This window comes from Paroedura picta, chromosome 4 (assembly GCF_049243985.1).
Source record: "Paroedura picta isolate Pp20150507F chromosome 4, Ppicta_v3.0, whole genome shotgun sequence".
NCBI classification, from domain to species: domain Eukaryota; kingdom Metazoa; phylum Chordata; class Lepidosauria; order Squamata; family Gekkonidae; genus Paroedura; species Paroedura picta.
Genome location: NC_135372.1, coordinates 109,208,902 through 109,234,927, shown reverse-complemented (window position 1 = coordinate 109,234,927; position 26,026 = coordinate 109,208,902). Strand labels below are relative to the sequence as shown.

Genomic DNA, 26,026 nt, shown 5'->3' with positions numbered 1-26,026 from the left:
GGCAGAATAAATTCCACATGAATTGGCAATCATTTGCAACAGGGACAATCACAGTGTTTATCAGTGCAGTCCTGAGCAGAGTTACATTATTCTAAATTCACTACAGTCAGAGGGTTTAGAAGGTTTCTATTCTGTTTAGGATTGTTCTGTTTATCCCAACAGGATGCTAAACAGATTATCTAAACGAAACAAGAAACCCCATGTGGATTCCCTTTCCTTCACATCATATATAAACTGCAGTTTCTAAAATTGTATTTTCCTTTGTTTCCACTTTTATAAAGGACCACCGGATACTGTTAAATATTTCAGAGCATAATGATTAATTTGACCCAATTTCTGCCCACTTAAGAGACATGTATGTTTATTATTTTATTCCCCATCTTACTCCTCAATGGGACCCCAAAGTAGTTTACAACATTCCCCTTTCTCCATTTTATACTCAAAAAACCCCCCTGGGAAGTAGCTTAGGTTGGGAGGAAATGACTGGCCCAAAATTACCCAGCAAGCTTGCATGCTAAAACAGAGGGGATTTCTGCACCCTTTAAATGTAGTGTCATGCCAGTCAAATGCAAGCTGGATATTCTGGCCCCTTACATCCTCCATTTTAAAGCACTTTTCTGGGAATCCCAAAAAGTGGATTTACCGCCCTAAAAACCGCTAGCAATCAGAGAGCAACCAGCAGGCAACCAGCAGAAGGAAGGTATGGAGGCTCAAACATGCTAAAGTCATATAGCATCCTGCCCTTGTTCCTGGGGATGAGAATTACTTTTTTTTTTCATGGCAAAGTTTCTGGAGCAACAAATAGATGGACACGCATGTTGGCGATTCCAGAAATAAAAGAATATTTAATTCAACAAAGCATCTCAAAAGTTTTCTTCCTTCCCCCCCCCCCAAAAAAAAATCAGGAACAATATTAATTTAGTCATTTATCAAAGGAGTCTGCCGCTTCAGCTTCGGTGCCCATGGAAGTCAATGGCAACATAGACTATAATGGGAATATCAGTGCTCCTGCCTTTCCTGGGCATGGGGGTGGGGGTTTGAGGTACAACCCCCAAACTTTAAGGAAGGCTCTTCCCTGATTCCCCTCTAAATTTCAAAATGATTGGTCCAAGGGGTCCACATCTAGGGGCTCACAAAGAAGATGTCCCCATCCCTCCATTATATCCAATGGAGAGTAGCTTTGGCAGAGCCCTGATCACTTCTGGGAGCTCATTACACCAAGTGGTGGCCAGGACAATGAAAGCCCGGGCCCTGGTTGAGGTCAGATGTACTATCTTGGAGCCAGGAATCACCAGCCATTTGGAAGTGGCAGACCACAGGGCTCTTTGGGGGGTATATTGTAAACCGCAGTGAGCCAGGTTGTTCTGGGAGTGGCGGTTAAGAAATCAAATAAAAATGCATTAAAAATAAATAAAAATAAATAAAAATAGGTTGTGAGGCATACACTATTGGACCTCCATGTTGTTCTTGGGAGGACACTGGCCTCTGCATTCTGGACCAGCTGTAGTTTCCAGATCAAAGCTAAGGGTAGGCCTGCATAGAGCAAGTTGCAGAAGTCCATTCTAGAGGTGACCATCGCATGGATCACTGTCACTAGGTGTGCCACGGCCAAGTAGGGTGATAGTAGTTTGGCTTGGTGCAGGTGGTAGCATGCCCACTGTGCTACTCTTTTGATCTGTATCTCGATAGAGCAGTACAGGATCACACCCAGGTTCTTGCCCAGTTCTTGCTCCATCTTTGAAGGATTGAGCTTCAGACAACTCTGCTTGAGCCACCTTGTCACTGCTTCCATACATCTGGAAAAAAGCTTTTTTTTCTTCTAGCAATGAATAAGGACCTTTGCTGTTTAAATTACAAGTTATCGCTCAAGATGGATACCGCCCTTTTCAATACTCCTTTCCCCAGATGCCTGGCAATATATGTATTAATTTACTTGATCGATCTCTTCAGAACTAGAGAACTAATATATCTGAAGAAACTCTGTTATACATTGACAGGCGTAAACATAGTGAATGGTTCCTGTTGATGCAAGGAAGATGTGGCTCAGGAGAGAGGCTATTGTAGCTGTGCTCAGAAGTGTTAACAGGGCCCTAGCCTATAATAACTGTAGTACAAAAAGGGTGTCCAAAAATACAGTGGATGTTGGATGCTGAATGTGCATAATGACCCTTGAAATTTGCATCAATTTTCATTACAGCTATGTATCAAACTAAATGGAGGATGGATGGAGATTAGTATACAGATGTTCATTCATAACCAGATGTGCACCTGTATCACCTTGGAGTAAGAGTCTACTTCTAAATGGTTCTTCATTTATATTCCAGTATTACCATTTTAATTGCATTTGGTGCAATAGTCTTGTGCAGTAAGTCAACCTTATCCTGAATTTATAGAGGAGAGGATCAGACTATCATCTTAATCTAATGTTGCACAATGAGTCCATTGTAGAGGTGGGACCTGACCTGGGGCATCCAAGTCCAGCTCTTCAGTTATTTGACATACACCAGCTTTCCCTGATATCCTTGCTCTAAAGAGACTTCATACCAAACAGCCTAGATAACCAAAGTCATAGTGGAGAGGCAAAGTTTTTACTTCAAGACTCAGAGTTGCTTTCTTGGGAGAATTACCACAGAACATGACAGGGATGTGTTAAGGGCTCTGCAACAAATGGAATGCCCGTTTGACAAAAATAATTGAGCAGGCCTGTTTCAAAGAGGCTGAACCAGAGGTGAACACAAACGAATTCTCAAAGACAAGTTTCTGTCACAGCTCTCAAAGCTGCACACCTGTTTTGAAGGTTTCAAAGTGCTTTGCGGGCAACAACCAACCCGCCTCTGAACAATCTTGTGAGTTTGCTACTGTGCTCTTTTTCTTTTCAAATGAAGACAAGTGACTGGCTTGAACAGACAGAGGTCAAGTAAATAATATAGTTCGGAAAAGCACAACCCCCGTCTCTACAAGATTGCTAGGAAAAATGGACTATATTTTCCCAGTTGGGAATTTTCATCTTGTTGACCATTGGGTCTACCCACAGGCTTTTGAGGGAATTCTGAAAATCCTGTGATTGAATAATTGCACAGATTTCTTCCCTTCCGTAATACCAGCCTTGAAATCCCAGGGAGCCAGGGCACCAGCAGAGAGGAATATGGCTCACAATAGTCTTCCTAGGCTTCTGGCTCAATCTTTATTCTGGGGGGGGGGTTATTTGCTGGAGCTGCAAATAACACAGGTTTGATTATCTGGCAACAGCTCTCTTTGCCGCCAACTGCTTAAGTACATGGGTCCTTTTTTAACAAGGGAAGTTTTCTTGGAAGCAGAGCAAGGAAGTTCTTGTGTAAGCTCAGCCTGCCTCCCTGGACATCAATTGCTTTCACAGGACCTGCAGTGCCTTTCTGCTTTAACTGATTTGATACAGCAGTGTGACCAAATTTTAAAGGGAAAAAATGATCTCATCTGATACCTGATGCATTTATTGCAGATGTTTTATTGATGTCTCTGTAGAAGAGCAGCAGTGCTTTGATACTCTGTTTTAACAGGCAGCAGCAGCCAGCCAGGCACAACCTCATAAGAGTATCTCCAACTAGAAAGATGTCACTTGTGGGCCAAACTAATTGAAATAGCAGGAGATCCATAACTGGATCTGTCAGAAAAAAATTTGTAAAATTAAAAGCAGCTGAAGGGAGAAGGGGTAAGGACTAAATCAAGTGTATGTCACATTGGAACCACAGTGCTGGGGGAGGGGGTATCTTCCCCATGAACGTTTTTCCTGGTCTATCTCCCCCCATCCATAATATTTTCCTGGTCTAGATTACTGTGCTATCTGTCCCCCTTACCCAACAACATAACAGTACATCTCCCTGCAGACCAAAAACACACTGGGAGGGGGATAGATTAGGAAAATGGCATGGAGAAGAAAGAGTTAAATCCATCTGTGCCTATACCCCAGCCCGGTCTGTTCTCTCTCTCTTACACACCCACACCCCACCCACTCACTCTGCAGCTATTTTCAACTTCTAAAAATTGAAGTGGATTTGATCATAGATCTACTATCTCCCCTGTTATGGCCCTCAATTAAGAAATATGTGTTAGATTTATGCTAATTCCCCTTTTCCCTCCAGCAAAAAAACAGAGGTACCATTAGGCCCTCCCAGCTTAGTAACCCTTTCCTCACCAACAGTTTTCCCTCACTACTGAGCTTTCAGATGTAGGGGACAAGAGTAAACAATGTGGAAAGGATTCCTTGAGAGTCGGAAGACTGCAATCCACTGTTCTAAATAAAAAACACCTCCAGTTGTTAACCTAGCCTGTAGATAAATCCATTCAAGAGATTTTCACTATACTTCATTTTGACACATCAATGCTCTGTGAAGTGCTGCTGAATTAAGCACTGCTAATTCCCAATTCTTTTCACAGCAAGGCAGGATACAACCAAAGTTAAGAATTTCCATGTCTGCAGTCCTAGAAAATAACTCTATTTGAGATCAGTCTGACTTCTGAGCAGGACTTGGAAGTAATGAGCTCCGGTTGAATCATGTTTGTATCTGCCACAATTCACATCTTGTGCTGTCTTGGGCGCTTACATGCCTAGCTTCCCATTATGCATTCATAGAAGCAGTGTTTGAGCACAAAGGTCTTGAGCACAAAGCTCTGCCACTTGGGCAGTAGGGACAAGTGCATATCTGGAGAAAGCAGATGCTCTACAGTACTGCAAGGCAAACTGGCTGTATTGAAAGAAGGGAGCCTCCCTAGTGAAAGGCAGAAATGCCAGTATTTTAGTTAGTTAGTTAGTTAGTTAGTTAGTTAGTTAGTTAGTTAGTTAGTTAGTTAGTTAGTTAGTTAGTTAGTTTACTTATTTATTTATACCACCCTTCCCTACAGCTCTGGGCGGTTTACATAAAACATTTTTGAACATTCACATAGAACTCTATCAAAATCAATATAACAGTATAACAATAACAACACATCAACTGGAACAATTAGAACGGCACTTCAACAATAACTTTGACACTCCCTCAGTAGGTTCGATCCCTCAGTCTGTGGGGGGGACCTGTAGATGTCATGGGTCAGTCGGCCTCACCAAATGCCTGGTGGAAGAGCTCCCTTTTGCAGGCCCTGTGGAATTGTGGAAATTCTGGCAGGGCCCTGATCTCTTTGGGGAGCTCATTCCACCAGTTGGGGGCCAGGACTGAAAAGGCCCTGGCCCTTGTTGAGGTCTGACGTGCCTCTTTAGGGCCAGGGATCCACAGCCTGTTGGACATGGCGGAGCGTAGCGCTCTTCTGGGGATATAGGCAGGGAGGTAGTCTTTCAGATACACTGGGCCCAGACCACGTATGGCCTTAAAGGTGATTACCAAAACCTTAAGCTTAATCCGGAATTCAACTGGGAGCCAATCGAGTTCTTGGAGTACCGGCTGGATATGAGATCTCCATGATGTCTTAGTGACATCATGTCATTAGTATTGGGAGAACACATCAGAGGAAGGCCTCAGCCTATGTGCCTAGTCTATTGGTCCTTCTATTGGTTAGCCACTGTGAGATGGTATGCTGGACTACATTGGTCTAAGTCAGCAGGCCTTGCTTGTGACCCTGAATAGAGCAAGCAGGCAAGATAGCAACAAAGAATCACTTGGCGAGAGCATGCTACAGGACTACTTCACATCAACTATAGCAATTTTTCTCTCTCTGCCTCTTGCTGGAGTTTTCTGACAGCTGCATATGAAAGAGAAATGCATGACTGGGTCCCTTGATAACAGTTGAGCCCAGTAGCACCTTTAAGACCCAATAAAGTTTAATTCTGGGTATAAGCATCTGTATGCATGTACACTTCTTCACTGTTCCAATGTATCTGAAGAAGTATGCATACACACAAAAATTCATACCCAGAATTAAATCATGTCCATCTTAAAGGTGCCACTGGACTAAACATCTGAGTAGATTCCTTGATGTTTAATTTAACATTAACAAATAACCATGGATGAGGGGTTAACTGGGAGGGGTTACAGTATACACAAATATACATGGCATTTCCTTGAGAGAAGTTCTCTGTCCCTGACAAAGCTGTTATTAACCCCAGAAAGGGAAGGGGAGCACATGTCTTATCTCCAAAGCCGCTCTTCCCCATTGACTGCAATGCACTGGCTCAGTCCAAATAATCATTCCTCATAGATGCATGTAAATGTTATATATGGCATATGCAGTTTCTCAGCCCAAGACTGCTTTCAATATCAGCACAAATGCCCCGAGTATTTGGAAGAAAAACAAACAACCCAAATACATCTTGGACATGCACAGAATGCCTTCCCCTCACCACAGAGTAAGTAGCTCTGTCCCTAAAACTCAGGATTAAGGGACTGGCTTTGGAAAGCTTAGGACAGGACTGTCAGGCATGCTAGAGACCCGCCACTTTTCACCTCTAAAACTAACCCACAGCACCAAAGAATATATTTCCAGGACTACTAGCCCAGGTGGTGCCTGGTGTCCTCCCAGAGTTACAAACTGATCTCCAGACTACAGAGCAATTTCCCTGGAGGAAATGGATGCTTCAGAAGGCAGAGTCTAGGGCATCTCATTCCTACTCCCATCCCCAAACACCACTCTCCCCAAGCCCTACTCCCATATCTCCAGGAATTTCCTCACCCAGAGTTGGCAACCCTACTTCTTATATTGTTCTGAGCCAGTTTCCCTGGTCATCACTAGAGGGCAGCTGTAGCCTTTTCAAAGGAAATGACCTCCTAGAAGCTCCAGAGTTTTCCAGAAGTCTGTTCAAAAACCCTAAGCTGGTGATGGAGTTTATATTCCTCTTTGTAAATGTACAGGCCTCTCTTTGTGTTGTTTGTAAATGTTCATTGGACAAAATGTAGGGGGAAAGTCTCTGGAGAAAGTCATGTTAAACAGGATGTCTTAAAGTAGATTTGCTGTCTGTGTGTTCTTTCCATGGGAAACTGTTGGTGAAGGATTTAAAAGCCAGCAAGGAACTGCAGTGATATCAGCAAAGAGGTCACATTGGGATTGATTCCACACGGAGGTGTAAAACGTGCTCTGCCTCCTGCTTGCAAACACAGAATTGGAAGCCACGCATTTGCATGCTTCCTGACAGGAGACCCATCCCGCATTTTCCCACTGCCTCATTGCAGCTTTTTGTCTCCCAATGAAGAGGCGGAGAAGCCAGAAGAGAGAACAATCTTAACTTCTCTGCCTGCTCCTTGGCTTGTCAATCAAGGCAAGCCATCAACCCCCTTCACTTCCCCCTGAGCCCCAACTTCCTTCTCCCTGAGCCCCAATTTTTAAAAAAAATGCATGTTCGCATTGCAGTGGGGAAATGCCACATCAAAACATTTTTTTTTAAATCTTACATTTCTGCAGTGCCGCAGGATCACGCTACAACTATGAAACATTTCCTTAGATGTCTTTTGGGGATTCTTATAATGGTCTCTCTTTATTTTCAGGTACATTTGTGATAGGCTGGCCTTGCTAACTGGACCCCAATGATCATGTGTTCACAATAAAGATTTAAAATATACAGCACAGTCACTAAGCTAATAGGGGGAGGGCTGCTTCATCACTTGCCCCCCCCCCTTCCCATTAATGCCCCACCACCAGAAAACACACACAGGAATATGTTTTGGGTGCCTGATCCCAAAATTACTAAGCACAATGAGGAGAACATTTTATTTTTATTGAGGGCATGTAGCTTTGCGGTCCTGCATCAATGCAGACCATGCCGTATATATATTTTTAAATCTTGATCCGGAAATGGAGAGTGGAGGGTGGGTGCGAGGACAGGCAAAACACTACCGAGACTGTTGCACATTTCTCCCTCCACACAGGCTTGCCCCTGTTTGCACCACGGATTGCAGCAAGAAGTGGCAAATCATGATTTTGCCATTTTTGTCAGGAATCAGGCTGAGCCCAGCCTGTGGAGTCCCAAATGAAAGCGCATCAAGAATCCAACAGTCGGTTGCAAATTCCAAAGTAGAGCTTTATTAGGCAGAGTCCACAGTAAGCTAAAGCATGCCAAGATCTTCCTAAGCAAAGATCTTGATAATAACAAAGTACAAAGGGGACAGGGAGGGTAGATATAGGGTCCACCAAATAAGGGAGGGGGACCCAGAAGGTTTCGGCGGGAGAGTGGGTACAGGTGACAAAAGGGGATCCGTTCTCAGGCTGCCAGATGGCCCGGAGCCTTATCGGGAGGTTGGCACATTGTTGAGACTTTGCTGTCTCCGCAAGGACACTTACAGTAAGATTGATACATTCGTTGGGGCTCCTCACCCGCTGGGAAAGAAAGGGAGTGAAGTTCTCAGAAGACAGGTTTATTGCTTTATGGCCTTGGCCAGCCGCGGCCGGAGAAGGCATGGGAGTGTGAGAATATGCAGGGTCGGCGGGGAGCAGGATGGCATGGGGGGTTCATGACAATTTCCTTCATCTCGAGGCAAATCTGCCTAAAACTCACACCAGCCCCTACACAGCCACATGTTGCTGGGGATAAAAAGCCCAGTGCAGATTCAGCCTAGGTTAGGAAAGCCTTCTAATCCTTACTCCACTTGGGTGGCTATTTTCCTAAATATACAGTCAAATGTGTTAGGTCTCTCCTGGCATTAGTTCTGGGGAAAGAAAGCACATTTTCAGAAGGCACATTTTCGGGGCATACTATGGTCTAATTATGATAGTACCATATTGGCAGAGCTTCTGAACGGTTCTCTGGAAATGACTAGGCATTAATAGCACGGTCTGATTGCTGGGCTGATTAGAGTGAACTACTCCAGCAGCTATTGCACTGAGCTCCGGAATGCTTTGAAGGAATGCTCACTCCAGTTAAGCTCCAGTATTTCTTATCAGTTTTTGCTAGAACACCGTAGTTGGTCCAGCAGCAGGGCTCAAATCATCTGGCCCCCCTAAATTAGGACAATCTGGATGTACTGTAAGACACACGGGATTGCTAGGGCTATCCGGCTGAGGTTTGCAGAATGAGAACATTTGCTGCTAGGTTGCATGTTTGTTTGTTTGTTTGTTTGTTTGTTTGTTTGTTTGTTTGTTTGTTTACAAGATGTCTATGCCAACTCTCTGTGGAACCTATTTGAGGCAGTTCACAAAGTAAAATGTGATTTAAAAAAAAGAGTCAGTATAAAAATTATTCAAAACTCACAAAAAGTCAGCGTATATCTGAGAGGGTTCTCATTAAAAAAAAAAGAGTCAGTATAAAAATTATTCAAAACTCACAAAAAGTCAGCGTATATCTGAGAGGGTTCTCATTAAAAAAAAAAAGAGTCAGTATAAAAATTATTCAAAACTCACAAAAAGTCAGCGTATATCTGAGAGGGTTCTCATACATGCACCTTGAGTCTCCTTGGAGCCTCTCTCCTGCTTTGCATAAACATAAATGCAGAGAAGAAGGTAGAAGAGAGGCACTAGTAATGCAGATAAATAATCTAAACAATGTAGCTCGCAGGTCTCTGAATCACTTGGATGCACTTTATGCCAACAAGACTCTGCCTGTAACCCAAACCAACTGGTATGTGTGGGAAGTGTCCAGGCCCTTCCTCTGTGTCTGCCCTCCCTCCTATGTATGGGACCACACTTCCAATAACTGGGATTGTTCTCATGTTTAGCAAAACCATCCCTAATATTAGCTGCAATTGATACATAGTTGTTTGTGCTTAGTAGTTTTCCACGGTTGCAGTGACTGTGACAAATAGGTCTGACAATATTTAGGGTGTCTGTGATGCAGGAAATAATATTCAGCATTACACACTGGAAAGGCAGGGCTGATGTTGAGTATGCAATACCGTGTTTTCATTCCTGGTATTCCCCCTCTCCCAGTTTCTTGTGTCTTTAATCCACGTGTTTTTAAAGGCTTTGATTCCTTCTTCACTGGCATAGTGTGCAACTGCACAGTAAGCCAGTATTAATGCTGAACAAAGTTTGAATCCAGTGACACCTGAGGCTGTCTGTCTGCCTTTGTCTCTATCTATCTGCCCATCTTGTTAAAACAGAGAGTTATTGTGGGCTCATGGTTAATACCTAATACCTATTAAGATACATTATTTTCATCTCAGTCAAGTAACTTTGTCAAGCAGGCTTCATTTCAACCAGAGTTAAGGCCAGGAGCCTGTTTTCAATGCCAAGATTCACCACTCAGAAGACTGTAAAGATTGAAGACTATTGTGTATGTGCAAAGCACAAATTAATTTTCACAGCCGGCTGTCAACATGATTTCAAGGGCAGAAGAGGAAGGTTCAGGAAAGTTTGAGATCCAGCTCATCTGTTTTTAAAAATCAAGGACCACAGTCAAGTTAATAGTTCTCAGGGTGTTCTTATGCATGACACTTACATTCTCTGTTGAGCTTCGTATGTACCACACGCAAATGTAGCTAATATCAAGTGCAGAATCTGTTCATTTTTGCTGTAGGTCCTTTAAAACCAAAAGTTTCAATGCGAAGCACCTTCAAACTCATAAAAGATTATGCTTACTATTTAAGCAGTTGTGAGCTGAATTAAATTATGGTGAAACATTTGAAGGTAAAGCTGCTGCACAAAGTTATATATTCCTACCAATATCCAGCTCCACTCCTCTCCCTAGGGGGAGTTAAGTATGCACATAATCACAGGCTGTGTTATCTAGCTCAGCTGTCTTGAAGGCTTGTTTAGCAGGGTGGAATGAAAGGAACTGTATCATGTGTTTGAAATTTCTGAGCAAACCAGTTTGTGAAGGATTCATAAGGAAGAACAGTGGAAAGGTCGATCTGCTTGTTGCCTCAGCATCTCACCAGGTGGTGAAATCAAGGGATTTTCAGTCTTCACTTTCTTTCCCTCAGGACTGACTCAAGGGGGTTGTGGGAAAGGTACAGCATATCCGACAAAGTTATGGTGCCACCTAGAGGTTTCTAGAAGATCTCGTTTCAATGTTTCTTTGCAATAATTGCAAGTATGATCAATCACCAAGTCCATTCCACACAACTTAAATGTAGCTGAAGTTTTACCGTTTGTAAATACTATTTAACATTCCTCATGATGTCGTAAACAAACCGCAAAATTCCCACCAAACTCCAGCAACATTCGGAATTTTATAGCGCTTAGGGAGAAATCCAGAAAAGTGGATTCCCCCTGAAAAAAACACTACACTTCTGAGCACAAGCTGCAACACATCAGCGAAAGACACATGCATTCTCAAAATAGCGGTAGAAAGAATGTCCCTCCCTAACTCTCGCCCTCAAGCTTCCAGAGATGGGATAGCCATTTTTCCCCCTTAAACCGGTGAAAGCAACGAGGCTTCTCCAGCTGAAGTCCCTCCACAACTAATTCAGAAGTGCTTAACAGTAAAACAAAGCTCCCTTCTGCAATTGTCTTTAAAGTTCCTGAGCACAATACAGCCCCCTGTTTAACACTGCACGTAATTTCGGCCAGAAATTGCACCCATGTGCGGGGGAGGATTACTTGAAGAGCATGTAAACGATTAAGTGCCAGCTCCTACACCAGCGAAAAAGGTCTTGAGACATCGAATGAACAAATACTCATTGCTACTGGTGTTTTGGGGTTTTTAAAAAACAGTTTTTTAGGGAAAAGGGCTTTTCGGGAGCATTAACACAACTGTTCATTTTCTGTTCTATTTGATTGACGCCCAGGGGTGGGAAGAAGCGCGGAAAAATATTGTCTCCTTTGTTGCGATTCTGGTGAGACCGGAAACCTGTGGGGAATGAATAGATCGCTACTGGGACTTCAATATTCCACTAGAATTGAAGGTGTGCGGAATGATGAAATCCCACTATTAAATATAGCATTTCTGCATACTGCAAACATTTAGCAACATTGGTCATTGTGCGGAATGGCCCCCAGTTAGTTATTTTGACACAACTTAAGCTTTCAGAGTGAGCAGTTGAGCCAACTGACAGTTCATCCCATTACATAACAAGTAATGGTTTTCTATTAAATAAAAACAATGTTGAGGAAAGATTTGAAGAAAATACTTTTATTATTTATTTCCCTCATTTATACGCTACCGTTATCCCCATGTTCTCTCTTTTATTTTATCCTCACAACAATCCTGGGATGTAGAATTGGCTGCAAGTGTATGACAGTTCAAATGTCACACAGCAAATTTCCATGGCAGAGTAGGTAACCTGGGTCTCTCCATCTCTTTAACCACTATACCACATTGGATCTCTTGGTCAGTAATCTTGGTCAGATTTCTTTCCCAGTATTCTGAAGGGATGACATGTTCCTGCTCTTATTCTTGAAACATTTTGTGATATGGAAGTCATCTCAAATAACTGTCCAGTTTTCTAGTAAAATCGTCCTTTGATATTAAGAAGTTTGGATCAGTTTGGATACGTTGCCTGTTGCCTTGTGAGAAGCTGAGTTTTTACATCACTCATTAATTCTGACCTTAGTAATCTGCAGAAAGAAAAGGCAGAAAGCTGACCTGCCCTAAGACTGTTGTATACAGAACCCATATTTAGTTCATCCCAGTTAATTTAGGTCACTTTTCACATGGGCCAGTCATTTTCCAATATTCCATTGTTCAGGGATGAGGTAATACAATGAAGGAGCTGAGGAGGCCAGAGCACCTGCGAAAGGCATTGTTGCAGTGGATTCCTACCTGCTAAAGGGTTGACAGGTTAATAGATATGTGAACATCTATTCAACGGAAGATAAAGGAGATTATTTTAGAACTGGAATTGGCCACTGCTGGTTGAAAAATATATATGTGCTGCACTTTTAATTATATAATGGATAATGTTCCTTCTGCATGGGGCACAAAAAACTGGCAAGATGGTGTAATTTGTATTTTGCAGGGTTGTTTAGCTTTTTACTAAAGCGATATCCTCTCTTCCTTCCATTGTGGACTAGACCTTTTCAGCCAAGCTGCTGTATCATTTCCCTTCATATGCAGTCTTTAGGCTTTACATAAAGCACAAGGGTGGACTGAGTGGCCAAAAGAGCCCTGAAAAGTCCTATTTCTTCACCTGGCGGAGGCCTGGGGCACTTTCTTGTTTTGCATTGTTGTTTTTCCATATTTTCCTCATAAGTTCTCCAGGTTTTCTCAAACTGCCTTTGTTCTGATTTGACAAAATGTGGAGAAACAACACTACCAAAAGAACAATGGAAAGGCAACAAATGGAAAATGAGGAAGTGGGGAAGTACACAAACCATGGGAAAACCTCAGTGTGAGGAGACCCACTGTTTCCACTTCTGAAGCAATTTCAAAGTGGAATTTCATTGAATGCAATTTGCCCTGCCTTGGTACAGAGAGAGGAGGAGGGCAGTAAAGGAGTAAAACTGGAAGAAAAGAAAGTTGCAGTTCGTACAAAGCAGAGGAGTTGGGAAGAGCAGTGCACTACCCATTTCTAATTTTCCGTGTTCTCTTTTTTATTAAAGGAAAGTGTGGACCTGGGAGAGATCATGTTTTCCCTTTGTTATCTGCCAACTGCAGGTCGTCTCACTCTAACAGTCATTAAATGCAGGAATCTTAAAGCAATGGATATCACTGGCTACTCAGGTAGGTATGAGCCGTTATGGAATAAGGATGCTGCATTATATTTCTTTGGGCTTGCTTCAGTAGCAGCCTTGTTTGCTCTACAAGCTGTTTAGAAGCTTTCCGACCCATTCTTCATGATGTGGATGCCATAGAAGCATAACTGTATAACAGAACATCTGGAATATTTCTCTTACAGCCATATAGAATTCAGTGTCATGTGTAACCCAACCAGTCACTTCCAACATTTTTGTTTGAAGTCAGAGGAAGATTGAGAAGTATTGTTGGCATAGCCATCAGAAACTAACGTTGTGATAGAAGCCACAATTAAGCTTAATTAATTTAAAATAGAAGCTTATTTAATTTTAAGTGATAAATATATATTTTTAATGAGTAATAGAATTAGAACTTGCCTTTGGTCATGGGTTCTCTCTATCCCTACCACACTCAAGGTTCTGTTTTGTGCCTTTGCCTTTCTGATACATCAGAGATCACTGTAAGCCTGGATAGAACAATCTTTTTTTCCCTCTCCTTTTTGGAAAACATGTGTATAGGAACTGAAAACCAACATGGATTTTAAAAAGAAAAAAAATCATGATTAGGCTTTCTTGCCAGCCCATGCTGGGGAAAAAGAAGAAGAATCCCTTCCGATGTAACATTTTCCACATACATTGTTCTGTGGAAATCATTCCTCTGGAGAAAAACATTACATCAGGAGAAGTCCAAAAATAGGCCACTATATATTTCCTGCTCCATTTCAGTAGCTTCATCTTCATGATCTAGCTACACCATCAAGGCAAACACATTTTAGATGCTATGCAATGAAAAGGTCTACTTGGAGAACATTTGCTTAATTTTTGAGCTTCCGTACGAAGTAGTGGCCCTGAGTGAACATGTTAAATCACACTGATTTGTGATTTCTGTCAAATGGGCCTTTTTTTTTTTTTTGCTGAATTGGGCATTCTAGTAATTTATAGAGGCTTATTCTACATTGTCTAAGTTGGTTTCCAAAATTGAATACTTTCTATTTGTGTGTGGGGAGCTTCTACAAAATATCCTGCCGTAATTGTTCTGTTCCCATTGAGTTTTTTGTCCTCAATATGCTCTTTCATCAATCTTTACATCAATATTTTTTGAAATAACACTACTATACATTTTCTTGCCCTGCAAAGGTCTAGCCCATGTTGGCAACGTTTTCCTGTGCTCAGCCCCACAGAAGATACCATTTTCTTAGCGTTTTTTTCTTACACCAGAAGACTTTTGAGGGTTTAAAAGAAATATCAGCAATTGCTATAGCACTATTGTTCTATAGCAAACAGTGATGTAGCCTTTAAGATTCTATTGTGCCTTATCCATTTCAAATTTTAATGGAATTGTTAGAATGCCACATTGCAAGCAAAGAAAAAGAGTGGCCAGGAGATGAACATGCTCCGAGGACTGATATAGAGTTGCTGTAGAGCATATCTGGAAGAGAAAAGTGAAGGAAAAGGCAGAAAAGTGCATAGAAACTCCAGTGGCCCATATATGAATGTTTCAGTGCCAGCACATGCATGTCTCTAAATTTGCACTGGCAAAGAAAATAATGTGGAAAATCCTTGCCTTGTGGAAGTAGCCAGAGTTCCATAGGGAACTTGATTTGGAAGGAATGGTGCCACCCATGCACATTCATCTACCAACCCTTTCCCAGCTAGCCTCAGGGCATCCTGCAGAAAGAGGCAGTTGGTAAATCTAACTGAAGGGCTCTCAGTTCCAGGTTAAGTTCAAGTAACCTGGTAGTGAGAGTGTGTCCACTAGATTTATCCCTTGCATCTTCTCTTCCTTGTAGATGTGCCCCAAGGAAAGCAAGAGGTGACTGGTATGAAAACCTGATTCTCTCAGCAAACTCTCCTACAAATACTTGGTTGTTCCATCTATTTTCCATCTACATGCCAGTGTTCGTGTTTTGCTAACAAACATTTTAATCTATAGGAGTAATAACTGTAGGCTGTTAGAATAGACAAATATTTCAGCTCTGTTGGCATTTGATACAGTTTGAATCATTGAAGATTCAGAAGGAAGCTCAGCAGTTTTGCAGTGATGTCCCATATAGTTACTGAAACTTCAAAATACACCGTGTTTTTCTCCAGCTGCCTACAGAGCATTCATGCTATGTTGGAAACATAAAGGCAATTTGCCAAAGTCAATCTCTGGAGCAGCTACTGAGGTACTGCTGTTCTATTTTTTCTCTTCTCTCTCTTTTCATTGACAAAAAAATAAAATAAAAATAAAAACAGCTCATGGTTGCCTGAGAAATTGTTCACATATGTATTGCTTACACAACAAAATTGGCATGAAAGTTACACACACAATCTGAGAACTAGAGGGATGCTTGAAGATGGGCTGCATCTGCATCATATTAAGGGGGACAGGAAATGGACCATGTGGGCCAACAAAGAAGTTGCTTTCAGACACAGGATGTATACATAGATCAAAAACCCTGCCCCCAAAGGAAAAGCGTGCAGATGATCAACACATGTACAGATGGTTCCTGGGCTGACAGGCAGCAAGTTCAACTTCTCACAGAAAAACTAAGTTCAGAGCTCTCTGTGGAGTGAACTTGCTCCACTTAATTAAGTTAGAAAGGGGAAAGGCTTGGCAACTAAAAGGAAAGAAAAATCCTGGGGGCAACCATTGTGTCCCCCTCACAACAAGATGTTTCAAATTCTGAAACATTTGAGGAAATGTTATATTCTGACAAATGTCCTTCCTCACTCCTCAAGTGTACTTTTTTGTATTTAATAACGGTGTAAACTTTAGACAAAGGGATCTTGTCACAATTCTGCTCCCCACCCCTTTTACCTGCTCTCCAGATCCTTATGTCAAGGTGTCTTTGCTTTGTGATGGGAGGAGACTGAAGAAGAAGAAAACCACCATAAAGAGAAACACACTTAATCCTACATACAATGAGGCAATAATCTTTGACATCCCTCCAGAGAACATGGATCAAGTCAGCCTGCTTATCTCTGTTATGGATTATGACCGGTAGGTGGGAGTCCCTGCAACATCTAAATCCCATTTGGAGATTATTCACTGGCATGTGCTGGGTTTAGTATCCCTCTGTTCTGTCGAACACCAAATTGTCAAGTACCATGCATTTTAAATTTAGGGATAAAGCATGCTATTAAAACATTAAGAGATTAAGCTGTACTCTTTGCATTTCAGTCATTTGGTCTGTGTGAGTAGGGCAAAACCCAGAGTTTCAGTTGTCTCTGAGAAGGGCCTTCTTCTGAAGATGTTAGATCCTTTGATGAATAGAGCAAAAGATTATAGTGAGCTTCTAGCTGGATGGCTTAAAATTCATATTGCAGGCAGCTTGAATACATCTACAGTAGCAGTACCAGCCTTAGTGGGGTCAAGAGTTTTCCTGGAATCACACCTGCTCTCCAGACTACAATTCCACTAGAGGAAATGGCAGCCCTGAAACATAGGCTCTATGGCATGATATTTCTGCTGAGCTCCCTCAACATCCCCAAAATCTACTCTTTCTGAGCACCATCCTTAAGTCTCCACTCATTCCCCAGACTAGAGTTGCCAGTCCTATTCTACAATGACACCTGTATTTTAACAGCCCAAGTCAAAGCTAGAAGTAACAAATGGATGCTATTGGCCCAGATCTTCTCCCCAGATGTTCTCAACTATGTCTAGTTAAACGAAACTTCTTGGAATCATCTAGCTTTCCAGCTAGTACAACAAGTAGGAGGGACACCAAAAAAAGTCTATGCAACCTGCATACACAAAACTAGGTAGGATGGAGGCTTTAGCAAGGAGAGGTAGCCAAAACCAATCCAAAATGCCATGCATCATCCTGCTCAGTTTCTTTGCTCTCACTGCCTATTTCACTGTTAACAGGAAAATGTGAGGAGGAGTCAGTAGTCACATTGTATTTTTAACGTAGTCTTTGAGTTCAGGAACAGGGGAAAAAACTTCTGCCTCAACTTTCTTATGGATGTAGACAGGGATACCAGTCTCCAAGTGTGACCTGAGGATCCCCCAGAGTTATAGCTCATCTCCAAACAGGAGATATCAGTTCCCCTGAAGAAAATGGATGTTCTTGGGGTGAATTTTATGGCATTGTGCCCCATTGAAGTTCCTGTCTGTCCCAGGTTCTGTTTCCAAATATCCAAGAGCTTCCCAACCTGGATCTGACAACCCTACCCCCCATCCCCTACAAATGGCCAAGGGGGACTGGGCAACCCTAGATGGAGATGATAGAGGGATTTCAGTGGTTGAATGTCTGCATGTCATACAGATATTAATTACATAGAATCCCAGTCAGGAAAAGATGGTGGCAACCCTGAGAATGTATGAGAAGCTTGTTATGGAACAGTGAAGCCCAGGAATATGTCATGAGTTTGGATAGGGAAAGCAAAGAAAATGTTGAAAAGCTGAAAGGAACAGGATTACAGGTCAGAACAAATATGTGAAGGCTTCAACAACAACATGGATAGGAAGGCACAGGTGCTACAGCATACATGAGTCAGCAACAGCAGAAGAAGAGAGTTGGAACATGTGTCTTATATGGTTGTTGCCTTTCAGAGTTGGCCATAATGAGATTATTGGAGTTTGTCGTGTGGCAAATAGCGCTGAGGGACTAGGCCGGGACCACTGGAACGAAATGCTGGCGTATCCACGCAAACCCATTGCCCACTGGCACCCCTTGGTGGAAGTGAAGAAGTCCTTCAAGGAGGTAGGTAAAGCAGTTTATAAAATCTCCTTCAGATGCATGTTCAATTGGCTGAAGAGCTTTTACTTATAGATTGCAACAGAAATCTATAACCAGACAAGCAAGCATGGCACCTCAACTTTGAAAAAAAGAAATATATTTTACTGATGCAGTTGTGCTGGATTCCTGTGCACTGGATTAACTGCACATTGTTCCCTTAAATGCAAGCTAGTCCCCAATCAAATTTAACTCAGGCAACCTACAGTGGTCCGTAAACTGTATGTCATAGCTGGGGAGTACAGCACCTTGTTAATAGAGCAGCTTAGTTTGAATAGGGAGTCGCATGTGCAGAGCAAACTCTTTTAGAGGTCCAGCAGACAAGAGATGGGTTAAGAATGGGACAGGCCATGGCCTCCACACAGAGCACTGTAAGAAATGTGCCATTCATGAACTTTGAATTTCAGCTAAGAATGGGATAACATAAAAGAAGACTATTGGCTTATTTAACACATTTCCATGCCAATCTTTCTCCAAGCACAGTTATTGTGATCTGTGGAAGACTAGAAACAAATAAGGAAGCTTTGGCCTTAAAAATGTCCTCATCTGTAACTGCTCCACAGGAGCAGTATAAATAAAACGCTAAGGGCCCTTGGAGTGGGCCCTGTCCATGATGGGGAAGGACGTCCATTGGCTCTTTCCCCCCGGACTGACAAGCGGAGGGCCCAATAGGCAGGCACAAAGCTCTATTGTCAGGCCAGGATGCACAGCTGCTGATTGGCCCCTTGGCCCTGGCCTGACGAGTCGGGAAGCACTTTGTGCCTCCCAACCTGCCCACCCCCCCAACGTCCGCCGCCTTCCCCCCATGCTGCCATTACCAGGATGCCCACCGCAAGGACAGGAAGGCGCCCGGCATCGCAGACGTGTCGAGACTGTCCCTTTGCCGGCCCCGAAGCCCCGCAGACACCCGGGAGCTGCCCGGGGCTGGGAGCCTTCGGTCCCGGCAAAGGGACAGCATTGCCACATCACTGACGTGGCAGACCTGTCCCATTGCTGGCCCCGAAGCCCTGCAGCCGCTCGGAAGCAGGCTGGGGCCAGGAGCCTTTGGGGCCAGCAAAGGGACAGCCCTACCACATTATTGACGTGGCAGCCCTGTCCCTTTGCTGGCCCCAAAGCTCCACAGCCGCCCGGGAGCAGGCTAGGGCCAGGAGCCTTCGAGGCCGGCAAAGGAACAGCCCCGCTGCGTCACTAATGCGGCGGGCCTGTCCCTTTGCCGGCCCCACAGCCCCCTGGGAACTGGCCGGGGGGGTGGCCTTGCCCCGAAGCGACAGAGCCCCGCAGGACCTGACTACAAGGCAGGTAGGCAGCTGCTCGGCCTAACCTGCCATGCGGCCCTCGGGAACCTTCACCCTCACACTCCACTGCCACTTCCCTTATTAGAAGAAAAACACACAGCTAAAACACAACTATGCTGTGGAACACAGCAAGGCAAAGAGCATAGTTCAGCCATCCTCACCCATGTGCCCCATTTTCTGTACCATGTAGCCATGAACAAGCAGACACATTAATGGATCTCCTCATCATGCCTACATACGCTCTTAAGTATGAAAAAGGCATCTGGATTCATTCATCCTCCCATTCACTGTTAACCATGTTGGAATATGTTGGAATATGCAAGATCTGTGGTGTGCATAATTGAACAGAATATAAAGGGTGTCCTGCAGGGGGCATTGAAGGAGGTGCATAATTAGCATAGATAGGATGGGAACTTTCTGATGATTTATCTCCACCTGTGTCCTGATTGGTTCAACAGGAGACTTCTTACTTGTTTGAGCACACGTCCCCCTGCTTGCCTCCAGAACAGCAGTTCAACAGAAATGATAGACAACAGTTAGAACAGTTAGTTAGCTTTCTCTTTCTATAATTGTTTCTCTTCATAAATAAACTATTTTATTCTTTAAGTAGCCTAATGCTTCACCCTCTCTGCATATTCAAACTTTGCCAATAAATCAGTTAGTTCAGCTTAACCTGTTCAAATGTAGAAGTTCAATTTGTTTGCAGGTTTGGCAGACCACACACAGGTCATCCCCCCCTTTCAACCAGAGAAGCCAATTAGGAAGTAGAAGCTGCCCTGATCCCAGAACAAACTTCTTAAGTCCATGTATGGTGTGCAGTCAGCCATAATTTTTGTTCCTTGTTGTTTTGTTCTTTGGATTTGGAAGATGATCAAACATAGCAAAAGAAATTGATGTAAATATCTTCTGGGGGAAAAAACTCACTGAAGCAGAAACTCATTTAGAACACTATCCAAAAATTGCCAGTAAACAAGATACCCAAATACTATGTTACCTTGTTGCTCCAGGGAACCAAAGATTCTTTCCAGTGAAGAAAAGTTTGTTTCTTTGGGGAAGGGGAAATCTCAGCTGCCATGGGGGTTCTTTTAAGGAGCTCTCTCCTAGTTGTCAAATATGCAGTAGGCAGCTTTTTCAGAATTGCCACTCTTGCTCTGTACAACATCAAGCACAGTATATTCTACCTGTGGAAGGCTGGACAGAAACAGTACCAACTTACAAAGCACAGTCCACAGCTACTTCGTTGGCAGCCACAGTGCAATAAAGAGATAAACATATAAGACATGTGCAGCCCAAACTCTAGGTGTGAAACAACTGTCTAGTACTAGAAGAGAAGAAGGAAATGAGAGGTAGGAACAGGTCCACTATAAACAGAAGAGACAAAAGGATTTTGGATAGGCAGAATGGTTAGAGGAGCCTTTTAAACTTTTGACAGTGGAGGAAATATTTTTCAGGCTTCAAGGTACTGGTGAAAGTGATGTCAGACCTCTCAAGTCTGAAGAGTACTGGAGTTTGTAAATCTCTCCATCACCAGTGTTCCACTGCACTACCCATAAGCACGCCAGTCTGCCTCCTCTGCTGCCACCACTGCTTATTTGTTTGTTTGTTTGTTTATATTTATAATTTAATTTATAACCTGCCACTCCCATTGACAGGCTTGTGGTGGCTAACAATAATATAAACCTCCCCAAAAAATTAAAATATAAAACCATAAAAAACCAGTACCACATATTAGCAGTGGACTAAAACCCCTATCCCATCCCTGCTCACAGAAGATGCATAACACCTTGAGGGGTTTATAGGGAGTAGAATAAATCTTATTCGCTCAAGGGGGAGCCCAGATCTTAACAACCCTGGCCTCAACCAAAGACCTGGCGGAGAGCACATGCTTGGCCATTATGCAAATTATCGCCAAGAACCTCCCACTCCCTTTTGCCAGGACGCTGGACTCACAAGTGGCTTTTTTTGCCCGCCAATCTGCACATCAGGGGATTGACTGCTTGAAATTACTGGTCACAGAACAGAAGTGCTATGGCTCCAGTGATATCAGCTTCCAGGATAGATTGTCACCCCAGGGAACACTCCCGTCTTCCCAGGGTGACGTGGTTGAGAATCCCTGGGCTAGAGGGATTGACCAGCGCTATGGAGATCTGGGTTTAAATTCCTGCACAACCATGACGTTCACTGGGTAAACTTGGGGCAATGACTGTACACCAGTCTAATCACAGGATAAATGAGAGGAGAAAATGGAAGATGAAACAACCATGTACACTGCTCTAAACTCATGTGAGGAAAGACAGGATGAAAATGCATAGCAATTTTAAGGCATGGGAGTAAAGCTGGCCACAAGTACATTCAAACTTAAAATTCAAATTTACAGTGATGTGAAAAGTATCTACTGTACCTGTATCAATAAGTAGAGCTTCTGTTGCAGGACAAACAGTTACACTTTACATCAGCTGAGTCAACCATTTGGTCACAGTCACTTAGTATGTAGAACTAGTGAGCTGGCCAGGGATCTAGATGTTCCTAACAATCACATGAACTAAGTGGCTACTAGAGCCACTGGCCCCTTCTCGAACTCCCTAACTGTACAATCCTAATTATGCCCTCCTAAACCCTTTGACTTCAATGACTCTGCTGAGGATGGTGCTGTAAGCAAAGATGAAAAGAAACTGCAGACGAGAACTGCATATTACCAAGATGTTTGTTCAGAAAGACCAATTGCAAAAAGAAGGCTGAGCACATGAAAAGCAGGTATACCGCCTGAAAAGAATGGGGTGAGGTCCAGGAGCCACATGGCTATCCATGGAGGAGTAGCAGCCAGCATACATCCCGGTATGGAGTAACATATTATTCAGTTTCATTTAAATGTGATCATTCGGATCTCCGTTTTTTATCTCCAAATACGATGTACTTCTTTGATATGCTTTTTGAGCAAACTCTTAGCAACATGGGGAGCGGGAAATAAATTCATGAATGAATGAGTATCCCACCCAGCTAAACCAAACACTGCAGAACCTATAGATCCTCCAAGGATAGGAAAAAGAATCTAAACCAGATGTTACAGATGTTGAACATTATACCCTAGTGCACTATCGGTGGTTGCTCAGCTGTAGCACTGATGAGGACCAATTAAAAATCTGTACAAAACAGACAAGATGAACAAAGTATTACTGTCCCATGAGTTCAGTATATACCATTATGCTCAGAAAACATCTTCAGTTTTGCCAGAAATAAATAACTCTACGGTATCCTTATATGTGCAGCACTGCTGAACATCTGGCCCTTGATATGGGTATGTGCCAGGCAGCTGCTGCTAAAGCGTATCATCAGTTTCAGCAATTGATACAGGAAAAGAACCATGGATTGCTTCATGAAAGTCCCAGTTTGCTAGTTGAGTGGCAGGTCAAAACTCTTGTGTTTCAGTACATGTAAGTTTGATGAAGAATCCTTGACTGGCAAAAGAAACAGAAAGCTTGTCTTCCAAAAGAGGTAGTCTTTTCTTCTTCCCTGATCTAGAGACTTCCACTGAGGCCTTCTGCCTTTCACGCATTATAACCCCAGTGATATCAGAGAAGACAGAACATTGTTTCTTAGGGCAGCTGTCCCCAACCCCTGGTCCGGAGATCGCAGCTCCTCTTCATCCTCCTCCCCAGCTGCTGCCTCGGGGGCTGCCCTGCCACTCTGCCGCCAGCTCACCTTTGGTACTGTCCATCGGCCGCCATGTCTGGGGCACCCCCTCAGCATGGCACTGCACAGCTGCTGCTGGCAGTGCCCCCCCCCGTGGGTGGTGGGAAGTCAGGGGCATGGGTGGGAAAGCCTGTAGGCTCCTGGTCTCAGTTAGTAGAGGGTTCCACCAAAAAGGCCCGGCCCTGGGTGAGGCCCATTTAACTTCCTTGGAACCGTGAATCCTAAGCAAATTTTGTTGACTAGAATGTAATGTTCTTTGGAAGAGGTTGGCCCCACAGACATGAAGGTCCCAGACTGTTTAGGGCTTTGAAGGTGAGAGCCAAGACTTTGAATCTGATCCAGTCCCTAATCTGGAGCCAGCGCAGCTTATTGAGCACAAGTCAAATGTGCTCTCCAGTGTGTCCCTGTAAGGACCTGTGCAACTGCATTTTGGACCACTTGAAATTTCTGGAGCACTTGGCAGCCCTGGATAGAGTGAGTTACAGTGATCTAGCCCGGAGGTGACCATTACATGGATCATGATGGCTAGATCAGACATGCCTGATGGAGATGGCAAAATGCCTGGTGAACAACATTTGTGGAGTCCATGGTTAAAGAGGCAACCAGAATCTCATCCAGGCCCTTGACAGTGGTCGCAAGTGTCAATTGGACCCTATCAAGAACTAGAAGTTGCACTACCTCACCCACAGTATGCAGCCAGAGGACCTCCATTTTAGCTGGATTCAACATTAGCCAACTCCGCTTGAGCCAATCCAACACTGTTTCCAGACATTTGCCCCCCCCCCAAAAAAAACATCTTGGGGTGTCAATGGATGGCTGTCCATCAACAGAAATAGCTAGTTGTCATCAGCATACTTATGATAGCCCAGCCTGAAACTCTGGACCAGCTGGGTAAAGGGGTGCATGTAGATGTTGAATAACATTAGGGAGAAAATAGCTCCCTGTGGAACTCAAGATGTTAGAACCTTCCACAGGGAAGTTCTCTCCCTTAGTGCTGCTCTGTCCCCAGCCTTGGAGAAAAGATTGCAGTCATTTAAGGGCTGTACTTTGATCCCAATATCTGCTATGTGTAGATCTGTAATCTTTTCCCCCAACTTTATTTTTCAGATAGCACTCCTTGGAATAAAATAAGCTTTGGGTTTCCATGTTATTCTGCCCTCTTTGCTGTCCGTGAGCTAACAGTTCAGTATAGGAAGTATGCATAAGCAATAACTACTTATGCATGTTTATCACATGTTGCCTGCTCCATACATTGCAAATCCTGTGCAGGCCTCATAAATGCTCTGTTAATAATAGGGCCTGGCAAGGATAGGACCAGTGCAGTACTGCAGAGACAAGGATCATGCTGGGCCACCTTAAATATGAAAACTTTATAATGGTCATACATTATCATAACATGCTCTATTCTTCTGCATCCCATCAATGTCTTTCATTGCATCCAGGTTTGGAATGGCATTTGTCCTGTGGGTGCTGGAAATATTATTTGATCAATAGTATAACAATTCCCCTCTTCCCTTTATTTTGTTTTTGGTTAAGCAGCCCCTTTTCTTTCTGGTAGGTTACAGACAGGGGGTAGTTTGCTAGCAAACCAACCCCTGGGCAGAGGGGCTGACAGTTAGAGCGGTTTCTGAGTGGAACAGGCTTCCTCGGGAGGTGATGGGTTCTCTATCTTTGGAAAATTTTAAACAGAGTCTGGATAGCCATCTGACGGAGACGCTGATTCTGTGAAGGCTTAAGCAGGTGGCAGGTAACAGTGGATGAGCAATAGGATTGTGAGTGTCCTGCATTGTGTGCAGGATTGAACTGGATGACCCAGGAATTCCCTTCAGATTCTATGATTTTATTATTCTAGGGGTAATTTGCCAGCAAACCAAACTTGGGACAATGTTGCCAAATATTGGCAACAATTAGCAACAATTAGGAACAAGTAGGAAAACATTGCTTGGCCAGAAATGTACCATCATATCCGTTTCAACCAGGAAGCTGACTCAGCCATTTTTGCACTCATGCAGCAAACATAATATACATTCTGTAGCTGAACGCCACATCCATCCAGGAGGACTCTCGACTCGGTAGAGCAACATTATTGTTTCCATGGGCAGCCTTTTTCCTTTAACCTATGTTAATGAAACTTATTTGGGGGATAATGGCACCTAGGAGCTTTTTCTTTTCTTTGATACTCATACCTGTGTTCATTCTTTCCCTTAATTAATTCATTTCCACCTCAGCCATTTCCTTTCCTTAATGACCAGAGAGTCAAATACCTGGACATCTTTACTAGTCACTCTTTTGTCCTCTCTAGGGAAACTCATACGTGTTTCATGCTAAAGCAAATTTTATCTATCATATCATCTCAACTCTTTACTTTTTCTTGTGTTAATTTGAATTGTGTGCAAGTGTGCTAGAGCTTTAAATATATTTTTCAATAGAGATCCTTTTTATTTTATTTCAAATTTGGTCTCTGGGTTTTCTGAGAGGGATAGTCCTCCTATAAGCACAGGTGGAGATCTTGCTTGTTATCCCTCTCAGGCAGAAATCTCCTAAAAGTGCTAATTCCCCTAGACAAGTCTATTTTTGGTAACATTTTTCTTTGTTTCTCTGTCTGTCCAACCCCATTGCTTAAATCAATATAGATATTTGCTGACCCAACCTTGGGAACTGGGGAAACAACTAAAATCCTTATTTTGTCTTTGTCTGATAATGGCACATAAGAGATTGGTGGTAATTCAAAACAACCCAACTGCTTTATTTCACTTTTGAATGGTAATGGCCAAGTAGATTTCAGATTTAGGATTTAGAATGTGAGAGAGC

General features: G+C 43.1%; 1 protein-coding gene across 9 annotated transcripts in view; it reads left to right on the top strand.

The window, feature by feature from the left end:
- The window catches only part of SYT6 (synaptotagmin 6), a 163,254-nt gene that overhangs the window by 120,507 nt on the left and 16,721 nt on the right, over positions 1–26,026 (top strand). For all 9 annotated transcript variants that reach the window (XM_077334960.1, XM_077334957.1, XM_077334958.1 and 6 more), the window contains 3 exons: positions 13,375–13,495; positions 16,321–16,492; positions 18,047–18,197. In XM_077334960.1, the coding sequence (XP_077191075.1) occupies positions 13,375–13,495; positions 16,321–16,492; positions 18,047–18,197 (444 nt within the window). The remainder of the gene's footprint in view (positions 1–13,374; positions 13,496–16,320; positions 16,493–18,046; positions 18,198–26,026) is intronic.